This window comes from Trichosurus vulpecula, chromosome 5 (genome assembly GCF_011100635.1).
Source record: "Trichosurus vulpecula isolate mTriVul1 chromosome 5, mTriVul1.pri, whole genome shotgun sequence".
NCBI lineage: Eukaryota > Metazoa > Chordata > Mammalia > Diprotodontia > Phalangeridae > Trichosurus > Trichosurus vulpecula.
This window is the reverse complement of record NC_050577.1, coordinates 202,538,113-202,555,249: the sequence shown is the minus strand read 5'-3', so window position 1 is coordinate 202,555,249 and position 17,137 is coordinate 202,538,113. Positions and strand designations below refer to the sequence as shown.

The window sequence follows — 17,137 nt, the reverse complement described above, 5'->3', positions numbered from 1 at the left end:
GTTGGTTGGGCAGGTTGTTGCATTGACACTCAGCTTTTTCACACAGGTAAGTAACTATTAGAGTCTCAGGTACAACTGACTTTTTTTTTTCTGAGGCTGATTATCTAGTGCCTCAATTGCTCCAATGTTCTATTTCTTCAGCTCACTCACACTGTCATCTTCTTGTTTACTCCACTTTTGGGGGGCACAATAAATGTAGATGGGGAAACTCCTAGAATCATAGAATGTTAGAGCAGAAAAGGACCTTAGGAATGACCTAGTACAGGCCCCTTATTTCATAGATGAGGGAAAGAAGACTTTGGGGAGTAAAGTGACTTACTCCAAGTTACCCAGATACCAGACTTCCATCATAGTGCTTTTCCCATAACACCTGATTGCTTCAAATCAACCCTTTTGGCTCTTTGGAAGTAGTTCTAGTGACAGGTTTGACGAAGAAAAGAGTAAAGCTATTGGAAAAAGATGAATTTTTTACATTATCTATGAATTATATAGCCTAGAGAATGAGATTGACTTGCTCAAGGAAAAGAAACAGAATTTCCTTGTTCAAAAAATGACAAGTTGCTTCACCCTAGGATGACATGCTTCTTTGAAGGATTTCGCTGCTTTCTTCCAGATAACTTTTCCTGAATCTAATTTTGTTGTTTAGTCATTTAGTCACGTCTAACTCTTTGTGACCCTGTGGACTATTGCACACCAATATTGTCCATAGGGTTTTCTTGGCAAAGATACTGGAGTGGTTTGCCATTTCCTTCTCCAGTGGATTAAGGCAAACTTAAATGACTTGCCTAGGGTCACATAGCTAGTAAGTGTCTGAGGCCACATTTGAACTCAGGTCTTCCTGACTCCAGGCCTAGTGCTCTATGCATTGAGCCATCTTCCCTAGCAGCAACTTCTGGCCCTGAGAACCCTGCATGAACCAATGAAGGACCTTCAGGGTGAACAGAAGGCACAATAGATTAGAGCCATGATCATCTCACCACCTTCTCTGGCTCTTCTGTGGCCCATTTCCACAGGGATGAGAATAAAGCCATCTATCTGCCTCTGATCTAACAGATCACTGTCTTTTGGAGTCAGAAGACCTGGTTTGGGATCCTGGCTCCACCACTTCAAAGTCCCTTGATTGTTCTGGGGCTCTGTTTCTTCATCCATAAAATATATATAATAAAACGTGTGCTACCTGCTTCACTGAGGCATTGTGAGGCTCAAATAGAATAATGTACATAAAACACCTTGTAAAAATCAGCACTAATAATACGAATAATGATGTTATTATTCTTAGATGTCCCTCCCCTCTTCTGTCCCCTAAACTCAAAGGCTGTCCCTTGAAGTTGCACTGGAGGATCTCCACCCCTGCTCCAGGTGACTACCAACTGGCAAGGTTTTTGCTTCAGAAACCAGTATCCTCCGGCTGAAGTGGGGAGCTTGTGTATATGTTGGGGGTGGGGGGGAGCCCAGAACAGTTTGCTCCATGGTTTCCTAATCCCCTGTTCTGACCACTGTTCTAGCAGGCACGTCATCGCAGGCAGCTGTGCAGAAGGTTGACAGTTTGCCAAGGACACAGTGAGGGGGCCCCTTGTCACAAGGGCTGGACCTGAGCCTTGAACTCTGAACTCTGGCTTTCCTCCTGGGTCTCTTGTTCCCTAACAACTTGTCTCATCTTAGATCCTTACATATGTGGGGAACTGTAACAGCATGATTTTTCTTGTTTCTTTCCTCCCCTGGTCACTGCTTCTAGACTGGCAATGTTCAGACTACTTCAGAAGGTAATCAGGAATCTCCCTGGTATCTTCTAGGAAACCCTCATGCTGAACTTTTAAGCCTGGTAAATGAATGGCAATGTCTTGAGTCCTTGAAAACTCTGCCTAAGATTTTTATATCAATGCCAGAGATCTGTAGTCAAGCTTGTTTTCTTGAGTTGAGGGTTATCTTGGGGAGAACCCTTAGACCTGATGGAAAGGTTTTTAGAAGATAAAAGTATTTCAAAGTGTCATGAAAAAGCATTTCTAAGCATTTCTGGCATTTCTAAGGCTACTTATCCTTAAACTTTCTTTGCTCCACTTTTTAAACTTTTAGCATCAGACTCAGTTTGGGGTAGTTGCAAGTTTATCTGAGCACTTCGCTGTGGCCAAGATTTCTTTTCCATTCATTCCTACCTTTTTCTCCTTTGCCATTCCAAATCAACCCAAAGATCTCTTTTCTTACCCCATCCCATGTTGAAATCTTGACCTAGTTACTGTACCTTATTCAGTGTTCCTTTTCCCTCCTGTAGTCTCCAACCCCCTACCTCTGCAGAAATCATACCCATGTTGGTTCTAGCTCCTTTTCAGTCCTGACTCTTTGCCCATCTGTAACTCCAGTCTTTGATCTTTCTCTTCCCTAGCAGCAACTTCTGGCCCTGAGAACCCCGCATGAACCAATGAAGGACCTTCAGGGTGAGCAGAAGGCACAATAGATTAGAGCCATGATCATCTCACCACCTTCTCTGGCTCTTTTGTGGCCCATTTCCACAGGGATGAGAATAAAGTAGGATACCCAGGAGTACCTACTGATGCTACCCATCAAGTGTTACAGTGCTGCAAAAAGAAAGGCTGGGTAGAACACAACAGTCATCCAGGAGGGTTTAAGGGACATTTTGGTGGGTGTTGAGGAGAGAAGATGGTAGCAAACCTGTGGGTGCTGGTTAACATTACATAGTGGCGCAGATATGGGAAAAAGCAAAGATTGGGCAGCTTTGATGTGGGAAAAAGAATAAGAAGTGGGAATCAATCACTGGTGAATGGAAAGGAATAGATATACTTGGGGATATATACTTGGGGAACTTTACTGTGATCTGAGGCCTGGGAGATAACCAAGGTCGGGGCAAGGGTCAGGGTCCGGGATGATCTGAATATGCCCTATGGTCAAATGATATGCTTCAGTCACTTGAGTTAACAATTTGGGTATTTTTTTGTAATAGAGTAATAGTCCTGAGCTGTCATGGCATAAGGAAACATTCAGTTTAAGAACTGAAATCCTCTGAAGTCAGGAAATGTCCGGGGGAGGGTCCGTGTAGCAACAGGACCCCAGTCTCCTGCAAGGCTGTAGGATTGCTTAGTCCTGTTTTTCAGGACCTACACACTCTTGGGGATGTTTTTCTAGCTGTTAAAGCTGAATCATGACATGCACAGGCTGTGCCAGGCAGCTGAGATAATAACAGTAACAATAATACCCAGTGTTTATCTAGAGGGCTATTCCTGTCCTCTCTCCCTGTATCCCCCAGCAACCTCTTCCACCCTCCCCTCTTTACATTCAAAGAGTAAAGCCCTTTACATTCAAAATCTCGTCCATTTTCTTGACTCTCTCTGTATTGAAGATTATTCCCCCTTATCTTCAGATGGAGATATGGAATGGAGGGTGGTGGGTGGCGGGTGGCATTAATACGCTGGTGATGCTGCAGATAACTGGGAAGTAAGGAAGGGGGGTGTAATAGGGCATAGTACTTGGAGTCTGACATCTGGGCTTGAATCTTGATCTGTCACTTCCTAGCTACGTGACTGAGTAAATCACCTTAAGTTCTCTCAACCTCAGTTTTCTCATCTGTAAAGTGGGGATAATAATAGCCATCTACCTCACAGGGTTGTGAGGCTCAAATAGCGCAATAGGTATATATATGTATGTATATATAATATATTGTATATTATATATATACATATATATATATAAAACAAAGCTTAAAACACGATATAAATGTTAGTGATGATGATGATTGCTTTCCTCCTCTGTAAGAAGGGGATCATAACATTCTCATTAATACTTGTTGTGAAGAAAGTACATAGTTATCAACTTTAAATGCTACATAAATATGAGGTTGCTTTTGGAGCAATATCCCAAGAGTTTCTGCCTTAAACGCTTTCTAGTTCGTCAGGTTAGCCGTGATCAGACAAATGTGGATCAGACAACTACCCCAAACTGAGTCTGATGCCGTGATCAGACAAAAAATACATAACATTTTCCCAGGAACCAGGTGTTGGAAAGGACAGGTGCAATGACCTCAATTCCCTGCAGTTCTAATATTCTTTTTTTTAAAAAAACTATTAGTATTTTTGTTTTTATGTTACTTCTATTGCCAAATGTATCCCCTACTTCCCCCCCCTCTGTCCTAACAAGTAAACCATTCTTTGTCACAAAGAATTTTTTCAAAAAAGCAGTTCAGTGAAGTCAATAGATTGAATCCTGTAGTATAACATTCCACAGCCATAATCCTCTACCTCTGCAAAGAGGTATGCAATTCGTATGATTACACCATGACTTATCTCTTTCTGCCTGGAGCTTTGTCCTTATTCCTTTCCTAAGAGCCTAGATTAGGAGAAACCAGGAAACCACTAGCAACACTCAGGACTATGGTCTAGTTCCTGGGAGTTGCTCTGGAATAGATTAATCTTTGTTTTAGAGTATACCCCAAGTTTTCCCCTTTACCCTGCCTGAGCCTCCAGGAAATTCTGATCATTGTCCACTACCAATTGTACTTTCTTTGGGCACTGTGTAACATATTGGCTCTGGAAAACAGGAGCCAAGGATCCATCATGTGCAGACAGGGTTCTCTGTTCCTCATCTACCAGTTTCTCATCCTAAACAATCATTAAAGCTCAGTAATATCTCTGTGTGCCGTTCTAGAGCCAAATTTCTCACCTAGTAGGTATTGCTTAGCTTTGCTCACCTTTCATTGCAGGTGTGGATGGATGCAGGCACTCAGATCTTCTTCTCTTATGCCATCTGTCTGGGGTGTCTGACAGCCTTGGGCAGCTACAACAAGTACCACAACAACTGCTACAGGTAACTTGGGAAGTGAGTCTCTAGACATATTTTGTCTTTCTGTTACCCCTGTCTCACCCTATCCCCCTACCAGGAATGAAACAAGATTCTCTCCCTTCCTTAATCTCTGATCCTTCTCTATTTGACTTCTGTCCTCTTATTATAGTCTAACTTGTGTTAGAGGTATTGCTGGCTTAATCCCAGGGGTTAGAGGTTACAGGTGTTAGGTATTGCTGACTTAATCTGAGGATTAGATTGTAAACTTCCTGAGGGCAGGCTCATTTTTGTGCCTGTAACAGTGCCATTTACATAAGTATAATTGATAATGAAAGATAATTTAAAGAATAAAACAACAACAATAAACCCTTCTAACTTTTGCACGATGTAAATGCTAGTAGCTACTAATACTAATAAATACTAGTCAAAACAAACAAAATGAATCATGCCTGCCACCCAAAATTAAGTGAGCTACTTTAAAACAGTTTTATTGGATTTATTCATCTCTGCAGCAAAATAACGAGAAGATTTTAGAGGTCAAAGACCTATTGAGTTGAATGAGAGCTGGTTATTTAAAACCTCAGTTCAGTGTTCAGTTTATGCCTGTTCAGTGCTTCACATATTGTTGGTACTGACACATTTTGGCTCCAGACCTGTGATTTCATGGTTTAGGGAAATTCCTTGGTAAGGAAACCCCTTTGCCTACTCTAGATCAGCAGCTGTTCGGCAGTTTGTAATTGAGGGTTGTCTGGGGCACTGAGAGATTAAGTGATTTGTCGGGTCAAATGGCCAGTGTATGTCAGAAGCAGGCCTTGAAATCAAGTCTTTCTGATTCTGAAGCCACTCTCTAGCTACCACATTGTACACAGTAGGAGCTTAATAAGTGGTTTTTGAATATAATAGAATTGTTCCTCCAGCAAGGCACCATGCCAAGGAAAATTTGGAAGAATCTACCAACTTAGTAAATTTTCTCCAGTCTTCTTTCAACTTTTTCTAGGAGTGTGCCAAAGTAAAACAAGCCTTCTTCAGGGTGAGGTAGTCATTAAGATCTAAGAACCCACAGCCCTGGAAGAGCAGCTTAGCTTGCAGGGGTCAGTGGGTGTGGGGCTCTTGAACAAAGACTTCAAGTGGGCAGCGAGTTTAAGAGGCAGAGTTGCTTTCATTGTTGTTCACTCATTTTGGTCATGACTGACTCTTCATGACCCCATTGGGGTTTTCTTGGGTGAGATACTGGAGTGGTTTGCCATTTCCTTTTCCATCTCATTTTACAGATGAAGAAACTGATGTAAATAGGGTTAAGTGACATGTCCAGGGTCACACAACAATGTGTCTGAGGTCAAATTTCAACTCAGGTCTTTCTGACTCCAGGATCGGTGTTCTATCCACTGTGCCACCTAGCTGCCCTACAGAGCTGCTAATGGCAACCAAGTCTAAGTCATCGGCTTTGTAGCTCATCCGTAGAAGATATTTAATGCTGGGACAATTCTCTGTCCACTCCCAGTACCCACTACACTAGCTCCAATGGCTTGTGAAGTTAATTATTAAAATTTCAGAGAGAATCTCTGAAATTGGCAAATGCTACAAATCAAGGCTTGATTTATTTTTTTTGTTGATTATCTAGACTTAAAGAAAGTAATAGAAAAATGTTAAGAATTTATATTAAATTTAAAAGTTTCTCGTGTGTATACTTTTTGGGTTTTTTGGCAACTGGGGTTGTTAAATATTTACTTAGCATATCCATAACTCTGCACCACCTTTTCCCACAATACCTATTTGTTAATGCAAATAAGTTTTAATATTAGTTGAAATAAAATGAATTAAGTATTGTCTTAAAAAATCATATCATCTGTTCTAAACTTAAATTGAAGTGGATTTTGTTCTTCTGTTTGGGATAATCCATGAGGTAGAAAGCTTGCTGGATTTGGAGTCAAAAGTCCAAGATCAAAAGACCAAATCCTGATTCTGCTCCTTGTACTACCTGGGTGACCTTGGGGACTCATGTATCTTTCAATGTGCATTTATTAGCAGGGAACATTAGTATGGAGGTGTAACTTTGTGATTTTTAGTTAATCAATTTAAAAAGCATTTATTAAGCATGTGTTACATACTAGATGCTGTGCTGAGAGATCAAAAGACAAATCTGGTTGAATTGAAATTTAAGATATTTATGAAGCACCTTACTATTAAACTCTATGTCTTTAATATTTCTGCAATTTTGGGCAAATCACTTAATCCTCTGATCTCTTCATCCTTAAAAGGAGAGATTTGAACCAGATGACCTCTGACATCCCTTTTAGCTCTAAATCTATGGTTGAGCTTGGGTAAGATCCTGTAATAGTCCCTGAGGATACAAAACAGTCCCTACCACCAGGGAACTTGTATTCTACTGAGGAGATCCATGCAATCCAAGGAAAACTGAGGAAGGAGAGAGCACAGACCACTGAGGAGATTGGTAAAGGGTTCTCAGAGGAGGTAACGCCTAAGGTCAGTCTTGAGGGTAAACAAGGATTCTGAGAAGCAGAGGTCAAGAAGGAATTCAATCTGGGCCCAGGAAAAGGCTCATGTGACTATATGGAGGTAGGACATATAATATTGAGCTCATGGAAGGAACCTGGGGTGTGGTTGCAGGGAGATCAGGCCAGAGATCTTGGTCCTTAGGGACTGAACTAACGCCTCCGATGGCACTAGGCCAGTGAATACAGCCCAAGGAAGTGGGAAATGAAGAAAGATCTAGGAGATATCTCCTACTTAGAGTGTACACTTATGTCTGAGGCCCTGAGCAGATCAGAACCAGACCTTTTCCTGAGTTCAACCTAACTAACATCTATTAAATGTGCACTTCAAGCAAGGTGCTGTGCTAGATCCCAGAGAATATGATGGTCAACAAGATATGACCTCTGCTCTCTAGGAGATTATGGTCCAATGGGGAGGAGATTCTATAGGTATACAAAGGTCTGATGGCAAGAACCTTGGATGGATTTTGAGTCAAAGGGCCTTGTTTCTGATCTTGACTCTGCTTCTTATCACCTGTGTGACCTTGAGGAGATTATTTGACCTCTCTGAGATTCATTTTCTTTACCTGTCAAATGAGGGGTTGAGAATAGATGACCTCCCCTTCCAGGTCTAAATTCTATGATCTATTCCCTTACTTTGATGGATCTAAAAAACCATAGATGTGGACAAACCCAGATGGCAACTCACCTATATCTCATTCTATCTGATTCATGTTGAGTCTTCCATCAATCCTTTCTCATATTTCTGTCTGAGATTTTTAATTTGGGATCTGTGAACTTTTTTTGAAAAAAAAAAAAGATTTGAAAACCATATATCAACACAATGGGTTTACTTTGTAATTCTATTTTAAAAATTTTTTATTTTTTAACATTTTTATAATAAATGTAAAACACAAATATATATTATATATAATAAATGAATATATATATACATAAAATAAAAATAAAAATTTTTATTTTATACATTTCATAGGCTTCACCAATTCTAGGACACACAAAAAAGTTCAAGACCCTGCTCTGTCTAGCTCGTCAACAACCGATTGGCCCCTAGGTGCTGAATTCTTTTTCTGTGCAATACATGATCTGTATCAAATTATTAACATTTTATTTTATTTTTTTTGTTTGAAATTTATTGAAAAAGTAATACAAGCAGCAAGACTGACCCAGTATATCTAAACACTACTACAACCTACCCTGCCTCTCACTACCAAAGTCCCAAGTAGCAGACTTGATCATCACCTAATTTAATCTAAGAATTTTCCCATTTTTATTCTGCTGCCATAGCTCCTAGTTCATCAAGAAATCTAAACAGCTATTCAATATGATACATAATTGTGAGGGTTTTTAAAAAAGTTATTATGATTTTAAATGGAATCTAAGCACATTGGAACAGTACAAAGCACTGCATGAGATGTGAGGAGAAAGCTTACTTCCATTGTAGGGGTCAGGGAAGGCTTCCTGGAGGAGGGGCACTTGGGTATTGAAGGGACTATTTTTTAATTATTGATTCCTTTAATTCAGTTCAACAAGCTCTTATTAAGTAGCTAACATGTAAGACTCTGTCAATAGCTCCCCCTCCTCCAAATAAACCAAGACAGTGGGCAAGTAAGTCCCTGCCCTCGAGGTGATTACAGTTTCCTTGATGACTGAATATGACTGGGTGTTTGACTTTTTCTGGAAGGTGATTGACTGGGCTTGTCCTACTTCTGTCTTTTCCCTTCCCCCAGGGACTGCGTCTCACTATGCTTCTTGAACAGTGGCACCAGCTTTGTGGCCGGTTTTGCTATCTTCTCTATTCTGGGCTTCATGTCTCAGGAGCAGGGGGTGCCCATATCTGAGGTGGCTGAGTCAGGTGAGTGGCACTGTCCTGGTTGTGGCAGAGGAATGCCTGAGCACTGAAGTGGAACTAGCCCTGGCATCAGCAGCGTACTGGTCTCTTGCCAACTGGGTCTTTCCTATGGAAGTCTCAATACTGTCAGATTGAAGATACTGTAATCTAGCTATCTCTAGGTGGAGGGAAGTTGAGGAATATTAGTCTGAGGTTTAAGGGAGACCAAAGGGAAGCCTGGAGGGTGTGCAGTCAATGTATTTATTAAGTGCCTACTACGTGCCAGGCACTGTGCTGAGAATATAAAAAAGACACGCCCCCAAAAAAGAAGTGCAAAAAATAGTTTCTGCTCTCCAGAAGCTTAAGACTAAGAGAGGACACAAAATACAAGCTATGTACAAACAAGATATAGAAAGGGTAAATTGGAGATTTTCTCTAACATTAAGGAAGACTGGGAAAGGCAAAAGGTAGGACTTTAGCAAAGACTTGACTGAAGCCAGGGAAGACAGAAGGCATAGATGGAGGGAGAGAATTCCAGGCATGGAGGAAAGCCAAAGCCAGTGAAAATGCCTGGATTTGAGATCTGGAGTGCCAGGTGCAAGATATAAGAAAGGTAGGAAGGGGCCAGCTTATAGTGGAGGATTTTAATAGCTAAACAGGATTTTGTATTTGATCCTGGAGGTGATGGAGAACCCCTGGAGTTGGAGGGGATAGTATTATTAGACCTATGCTTTAGGAAGATCAATGGACAGTGGAATGGCAGATGGACTGAAGTGGGTAGAGCTTCAAGGTAGGGAGAACAACCAGCTTGCTACTGCAATAGTCCTGGCATGAGATGATGAGGGCCCACCCCAGGTGGTGGCAGTGACAAAGAGAAGGGGGCATATTGGAGAGATGTGAAAGTAGAAATGATAGGACTTGGCCACTGTCTACATTTGGGGGGGTGAAATTGAGGAGTCCAGAAGGACACCTAAGCTGCAAGTCTGGGTGACTGAGAGGATGGTGTTGCCCTTGATAGTAAGAGTTCAGAAGAGGGGAAGATTTGGGAGAAAGATAATGATTTGGATCTGCCATGAGATACCAGTTGGAGATGTCTAATAGTCAGTGGAGATGTGAGAGAGAGAGAGGTTAGGGCTGAACAAACAGATTTGAGAATCATGTGCATAGAGATCATGTGTAAATGGGACCATCTTACATACACATAGACTACTAGGGCCATATAGTGCACTGGAAAGAGCAGTGGCCTGGAAGTCAGAAGACTTGGGTTCTAGTCCTAGTCTTGCCACGGGCAGCTATTGTGTTGTTACAACACTAGTTACTTCATCTCTCTGGGACTCAGTTTCCCTTTCCTATCAAAAAGATAATCGCTAAAAAATCCCTTTTTAGCTCTGTGACTCTCTGTCCTCTAGTACCTCAGTTGTAGGAGCAGAAGCTGGGGAATGTGGGAGGTTGCCAGAGGATTAGGATCTTAGGATCTCAGAATTAGAGTTGGATGGGTTTGCAGAGACCATAGAGTCCAATTCCTTCATTAGACAGATTGGAAAACTGAGGCCAGGAGAAGTTGTGCATTATAAAAGGTGACACCTGTGGCAGATTCATCATTCAAACCCAGGGCTTCTGATTCCAAATCAGACTCCTTCCCTCACTAAGTCTCACCTGCCTCCTTCTCTGGGATGGCGGAGATTTGGAGGGTGCAGGTTTTGCCCATATCCAGACATGCTGACTTTAAATGGCAATTTTTTTTGGAGTTGAGCATCTCCTGTCCTTTCTCTACTCCTGATCCGCACCCAGGACTAGACTCTTTTATTTTGCTTCTTGCTATAGGCCCTGGATTGGCATTTATCGCATACCCCAGGGCTGTGGTGATGTTGCCCTTCTCTCCTCTTTGGGCGTGTTGTTTCTTCATCATGGTTGTACTGCTTGGGCTGGACAGCCAGGTATAGTTCATTACCTCCCACCTGAATACAGACAGATGTGTGTGTGGGGGTGGGGGGTGGGGGGCAGGAGGAGGAGGAGAAAGAGAGAGAGAGAAGAGACAGGGCAATGAGGGGAGAGAGGGGAGACAGGAGGAGGAGGAGGAGGAGAAGGAAGAGGAAGAAGGAGAGAGAGAGAGAGAGAGAGAGAGAATGTGGATAGATGGGTGGGTGAGTGGAGGGAGGTAAAGGGGTAAAGGGGAGAAGAGGAAGGGCATGGGAGGAGAGGACTGTCTGCAGAAACTCTGATTGGAGAATGGAGGAGAGAATGACAGGAGTGCAATATCCCTCTCCAATAGCACTAAGACCTTTGGACATGAGGCCGGAACTTAATGAGGCACAAGGTCAGTCCATGTGAAGAGGACTCTGGGAGTCCTGCTTGAGGAATAGAGAGAAGAGTTGGCTTAACCCTGGGGAGAAGGTGGGCTGATGAAGCTTATCTTAGGAGTGGTCATCCTCTCTAATTATTTTGCTCTACTATCTAGTTTGTGTGTGTGGAGAGCCTGGTGACAGCCTTGGTGGACATGTACCCCAATAAACTTCGAAAGAAGAACCGACGGGAAACCCTTATTCTCGTGATTTCTGTCCTCTCCTACCTCATCGGGCTGATCATGCTCACTGAGGTGAGAGGCCAGTGGAGCTACAGGGTGGTATGCACTAGGTCAGACCCAGGGTAGGGTAGCCCTCGACAAACAGATGGGGCAAATTCTCAAAGTGTTGGGTCTTTCCAGCATGGGGTACCATTGCTTCCTTTTCTTTATCTTGGAGAAATGCTAAGTAAAGATTCTACCATAGGCTGTCATGGTAGTCCAAGAAATGTAGTGAAAGGGGATGGCTTAGGTGACACTAGAAGAAAGAGGGCTGAATGTCAGACCTGGCAAGAAACCTGGCTAGAGAGAGATCACCTCACTGGTCCTGGAGATAGAGAGCTTCAGAGCTGGGGTCACTAGCAAAGTCACACCCTCTTTACTCAAATCAAGCTTCAAGGGAAGCAGGGATTGTTTATTCTATGTGATGGTCTAAGGAAGTAGGAAATAGATGTGTCTTGGTACTGTTTAATTGAGGGCCTCTAAGGTACATTCCAGCTCTAAATCTATGATCCTTTGATAATGAAGAGGGATTTTCTATATGTCCGCTGTCCCTCAGAAAGAAAAGAACCAGCTGGTCTGTAGAATATCCAGGCAAATGTTCAGAAGCTTTCAGCTGTAATCTGACCCCGGCTAAATGACTATATGATGGTAGCAGTGACCTCTCCTAACCTGAGTCTACTAAGTCGGAAGACTGTCTCTGTTTTTATGGCTCTGGCCTGAAATAGCCTAAGTTGGGGATGTCCCAACTTAGTGAGGCTAGTGTGGAGGTGCACAGGTCCCCCAGAAGTCCGTCTCTTCTATTTCTTCTTTGCCAGGGTGGAATGTACGTGTTTCAGCTGTTTGACTACTATGCAGCCAGTGGCATGTGCCTCTTATTTGTAGCCATCTTTGAGACAGTCTGTGTGGCCTGGGTATATGGTGAGTGAGCCAAAGGACCCCTTCAGTACCCACGGTTCCCCATCAGAGAAGAAACTCAGGCATCAGGGGATATTCTGATAAGCACCTTTCCCCAGATGTTTTTGACTCCTTATGGTTGGAAGGGCCAGTCCAGGGATCATTTCATCCAACCTCTAGCCTCTATACTATCCTACATATACCAATCTATGTCCTTTCCTCAAAATTCTTTGAGAAAAAAAATATAACTAGACTCCCTGCATGTCTCCACAAGAGTTAGAAAGTTAGGCTGTAAATCTAAATTATGTTGATCCTGCGGTAGATTAGACCCATTACCCCTTGCCATAATAACTTCATACTACCTTGGCATCTCCCAAATTTGGGGCCCTAGCATGATTCTCAGCCTTCTGTCCTGAAGTTCCTCCCCTGATGCCTCTGAGTGCAAAGGCAAAAATGAACAATTTCTCCCTCTTTCCTCTCTTGTCCCTCCCATCTTGTAGGAGCTGAGAGATTCTATGATAACATTGAAGACATGATTGGCTATCGACCATGGCCTGTTATCAAATATTGCTGGATATTCCTCACACCAGCTGTATGCACAGTAAGAAAATCTCAGAGGAAGCTAGTCAGGTTGAAGGGCTGAGGGCACAAGAAATAGAAACAGTTTCAGGAGGGAACATTATTCCCACCAGGAAACAACTTTTCTGGTGATCTCAAAGCTTTTTATAGCACAGATCCTAATTCTTCCATGTTGGCTCAGAGAAGAATTCCTATCACATATAAGAGAAAGGAGCTGAGGATAAGAAATGTCACATAGATTGTCTGAAGCCACAGTGTCTAGTGACAGAGGCAGAATAAGGACCTGGAGCAGGAGTTTAATTCAATATTTTTTTTTGGCTACTTTGCTTCAATCTGCTAATAGTACATGTCTAGCACCCCCTGTGGGTGGAGTCCTGAACTGGTGTGAGGTACAGAGCAAAGAGGAGACACCAACAGTCTCTTGAGAAATTCATAGATAAGATTGACTCATGACTCATATAACATTAGCACTTAAGCAAGTGCAAATAAATGTAGCATAAACAATGGATACCATGAGTTAAGTGGACTATGGAATAGTAGTGTAATTTGAGTCAAGTAAGAATTAATCAGAAAATATTTCAAGAAGGAGGTAAATTTTTTAACAGAGTATAGGAATTGGGGTGGGGAGAGACAATGATTAGCAGAGGGAGAATTGACAGGCAAGGGGAGTAGCCTCCCTACCATACAAGGTTTATAAAATGGTTGTGGCCAGGGGTGGGGAGGTGGTAAGGGGTGGGTTGAGGGGGTGGATTGGCAGGGAGAGAGGTGGGAGTTGGGGAGGGGGTGGAAGGTAGTGTCTGAGTATCCAGGGGCTCTGCGTCCACTGACCTTTTTCCTTGCTCATTCCTTACTCTTAGGCCACCTTCCTTTTCTCTCTGGCTAAATACACCCCACTGACCTACAACAAGAAGTACACTTATCCATGGTGGGGAGATGCTCTGGGCTGGCTCCTGGCACTGTCCTCCATGATCTGCATTCCTGCCTGGAGTGGTTACAAACTGACAACTCTCAAAGGCTCCCTGAGGGAGGTAGGGAGGGGTGAGGCTAGGGGAGGTGGGCAGGGTACACTCTGAGGAGCTTAGATTAGGACTTAAGGAAGCATGAAAGTTTGTGGGTAGAGTGGAAGAGAAGAAGGCAAAATGGGGAGAGTCGTGTTGAATGTCTTAGTAGGTAGCCTGCCTGCCTGCCCTAAATCAGCATGTGACAACAGAGCCAACGAGATCGGTAGATGCTGGTATTAAGGGATCATAGGCTAATAATTGGAAGGGACCTTGGAGGCCATCTAGTCCAATCCATATCAGAAATAGGAATTCTTGCTCCTCGACATCCTTGACAGGTTATCTGGCTCATTCTTGATTACTTTTAGTGAAGAGGAAGTTATTGTTCCCCAGGGTAGCCCATCTCAATTTGGGATATTTCCAATAGTTAGGAAGTTCTTCCTTATATTGACCTGAAATCTACCTTCCCATAATTTACAATCATTAGTTCTAGTTCTGGGGACAGGCAAAAAAAAATCTACCTGCTCTGGAAAATAATCACTTAGAAATTTGAAGATAATGATTATGCATCACTCTGTCCCCATCCCACATGATTCACTTTCTAGTTCTTTCCCTCATCCTCCTCTGTGTATGCTTCAGCATGTCAGTATCCCTTCCAAATGCAGCATAAATTCACATGTGTTTATTGGGGGTTGCCATGATCCACTATTGATTTCTGAAATTACATTTCCAACAAAACCTCCAAGGAGTCTGCAATGGGCAAGCTAAGAAGTAAAGCTGTGGTTATGAGGATGGGTTTAAGGAACATGGCAGAAGACTTATTGGGTGTGTGTTTAGACCTGGACAAGACTCTGGCAGAAGAGTTTGTGAGATGAGAGGTTTGTGCCTAATGTGCAGGAGAGGCAGGGTGGGGTCTCACCCCTGGTGTTGTACCTTTTTATAGCCTTTACCTTTTGTCTTCCAGAGAGTCCGCCAGCTCATATGCCCAGAAGAGGACCTGCCCCAGCGGCTCTGTACAGCACCCCCCACTCCCTCCACTACTCGGGCAGCACTTCTTAGGCTCACAGAACTGGAGTCCCACTGCTAGAGACCAACTCAGACTGTGACCGGATGCACTGCTGGTTTCCCAAAGTCCTGTGTATTCAGCTCCCTGCCTTGTCCTAGATATGGCTACAGGGTGGAGTAGACAAAATTGCTGTACCTTTTTGGAGGAAGGAGCTTTCTAACCACACCCAATCCCACTTCACCCCAGAATCACAGACAAAAACCCCTGGGGGGGGGTGGTCCTGCACTATTCCTTCTGGGCTAGAGCCCTCCTACTCCCAAGTTCATGCCTGGTCGGATAGGAAAGAACTGAATGCAAATTAAGACTTCAGCTACTTAAGGGAGGGGAACCTTTTTTGGGGAGGAGTGGGGTGGAAAGGATAGAGAGGCTTTTTCTTTTAAAGGCCCCTCTCCCTTCATTCCATTAAATCCACATTCTCTGCACTGGTCCTCCTGCAAAAGCTCAGCCTTATCTCTGTTTTTTTGCCCCTCCATCCATTCCCTTGATTTCCTTGCTTCATGATGCTGTCTCTTTCCTCCCTCCTCCCCACACCCCACTCCATGAAACTTGTAGGAATAGGAAGGAGCTATGGAGGGTTTATGAGGTCCCACAGTCCCCACGACCTTCACCACAAAACAAGAGTTGAGTAGTTCTGCTATTTCTCCTTTATGCATTAACATTGTTGTATCAATCCTGAAATTTCAGAGTCTTTCCCTTTCTTTGATTCTCCTCTTTTTTCTTTTTCTGACAGCTAAAAAGCAATCCTGGGGACACAAAGCATTTCTAGATAGGAGATATGGCCTGTGTCCTTGAGGAATTTTTAATCTAGTTGGGGAGATAGTACAGATACTGCAGCATGAAATCAACATGGCAGAGGGGAGAAAGCTCTGGAGACTCAACACTCCTGCCTTCTCTAATTGCTCTCATCTCCATCTCCCTACCTCAGTTTTCCTTCGTAGAGTCTTTGTGAGAGAGAAATACAGGGTTAATGAGGTCTTACAGTTCCCATGATTAAATTTGGTGGATGGATGGACAGATGGATGGAAGGACACAAGTTGGAGTGTTCCATCACCAAATTCTTGGACTAGAGGAAACCATCTCCTCTCCTCTTTACTCTTGCCTTAAAGTCTCTTTATTCCTTTGAAATAAAAGGGGAGGTACGCCCAGAAGAATTACTGGGAAAGTGAAGGATTGATTCTTATAGGGGAAAGTAAAAAGAAAGGCAGCTGGCTTTCTTTGGTATCTCATTATACTTTCCATCAACATTTATCAAGTGCCTACTATGTCCTGTGGAGGCAGAATCTCAGAATCAGATGGAACTTCAGAAAACATCTAGTCCAACTCTGTACAACATTCCTGACAAGTGGTTGTCCAACCTTCCCTTGAAGACTGCTACTAAGGGACCACCTGATTCCCCATGATGCTCTTTTCCTCAACTATTCTTAGAGCATATTCTTTGCTTCATGTCTCCTTTGTTATTTTCACTCTATACCTTTTATTATACTTAGCTATGTACATGCAATATCTAATGCCCTATTTGGTAGAATGTAGGCTCCTTGAGGGCAGGATCCTTGGCTGTTTTTGTTCTGGGCCTTGGATGTAAAGGTAGGAATCAGATAAAAAGGAGATAGGAAGGGCATTTCAGGTGGAAGATGAGGTGATAAAGAAAGTTGTGGTCAGGGGCAGAAATTTTTATTTCAGATTTTAGGACTAAGGAGTTACAGGTATAGGTATGATAGTAGTGAAAGATAGGGTTAGAGAGATAACTTCCTGTCTCACCCCCTTCTCATTTTTCTTTTTTTGTTGCCACCCTTTGCCATTCAGCTTATCCATGTTTAAGGGTTGTCACTGGGGGATGAGTATAATTGAAATCTACACACCTTTTGTTGGTCAATGTTTTAAATTTCTCTATTCAACCAAACAGTTTGC

General features: G+C 42.9%; 1 protein-coding gene across 2 annotated transcripts in view; it reads left to right on the top strand.

Annotated features, from left to right (window-relative positions):
• Positions 1–15,335, top strand: part of LOC118850606 (sodium- and chloride-dependent GABA transporter 2) — a 43,099-nt gene extending 27,764 nt beyond the window's left edge. For both annotated transcript variants that reach the window (XM_036760147.1, XM_036760146.1), the window contains 8 exons: positions 4,709–4,812; positions 9,029–9,153; positions 10,954–11,066; positions 11,588–11,725; positions 12,508–12,610; positions 13,087–13,187; positions 14,023–14,193; positions 15,128–15,335. In XM_036760147.1, coding sequence (XP_036616042.1) covers positions 4,709–4,812; positions 9,029–9,153; positions 10,954–11,066; positions 11,588–11,725; positions 12,508–12,610; positions 13,087–13,187; positions 14,023–14,193; positions 15,128–15,250 — 978 coding nt within the window. In that variant the 3' untranslated portion in view covers positions 15,251–15,335. The remainder of the gene's footprint in view (positions 1–4,708; positions 4,813–9,028; positions 9,154–10,953; positions 11,067–11,587; positions 11,726–12,507; positions 12,611–13,086; positions 13,188–14,022; positions 14,194–15,127) is intronic.
• Positions 15,336–17,137: the final 1,802 nt, after the last annotated feature.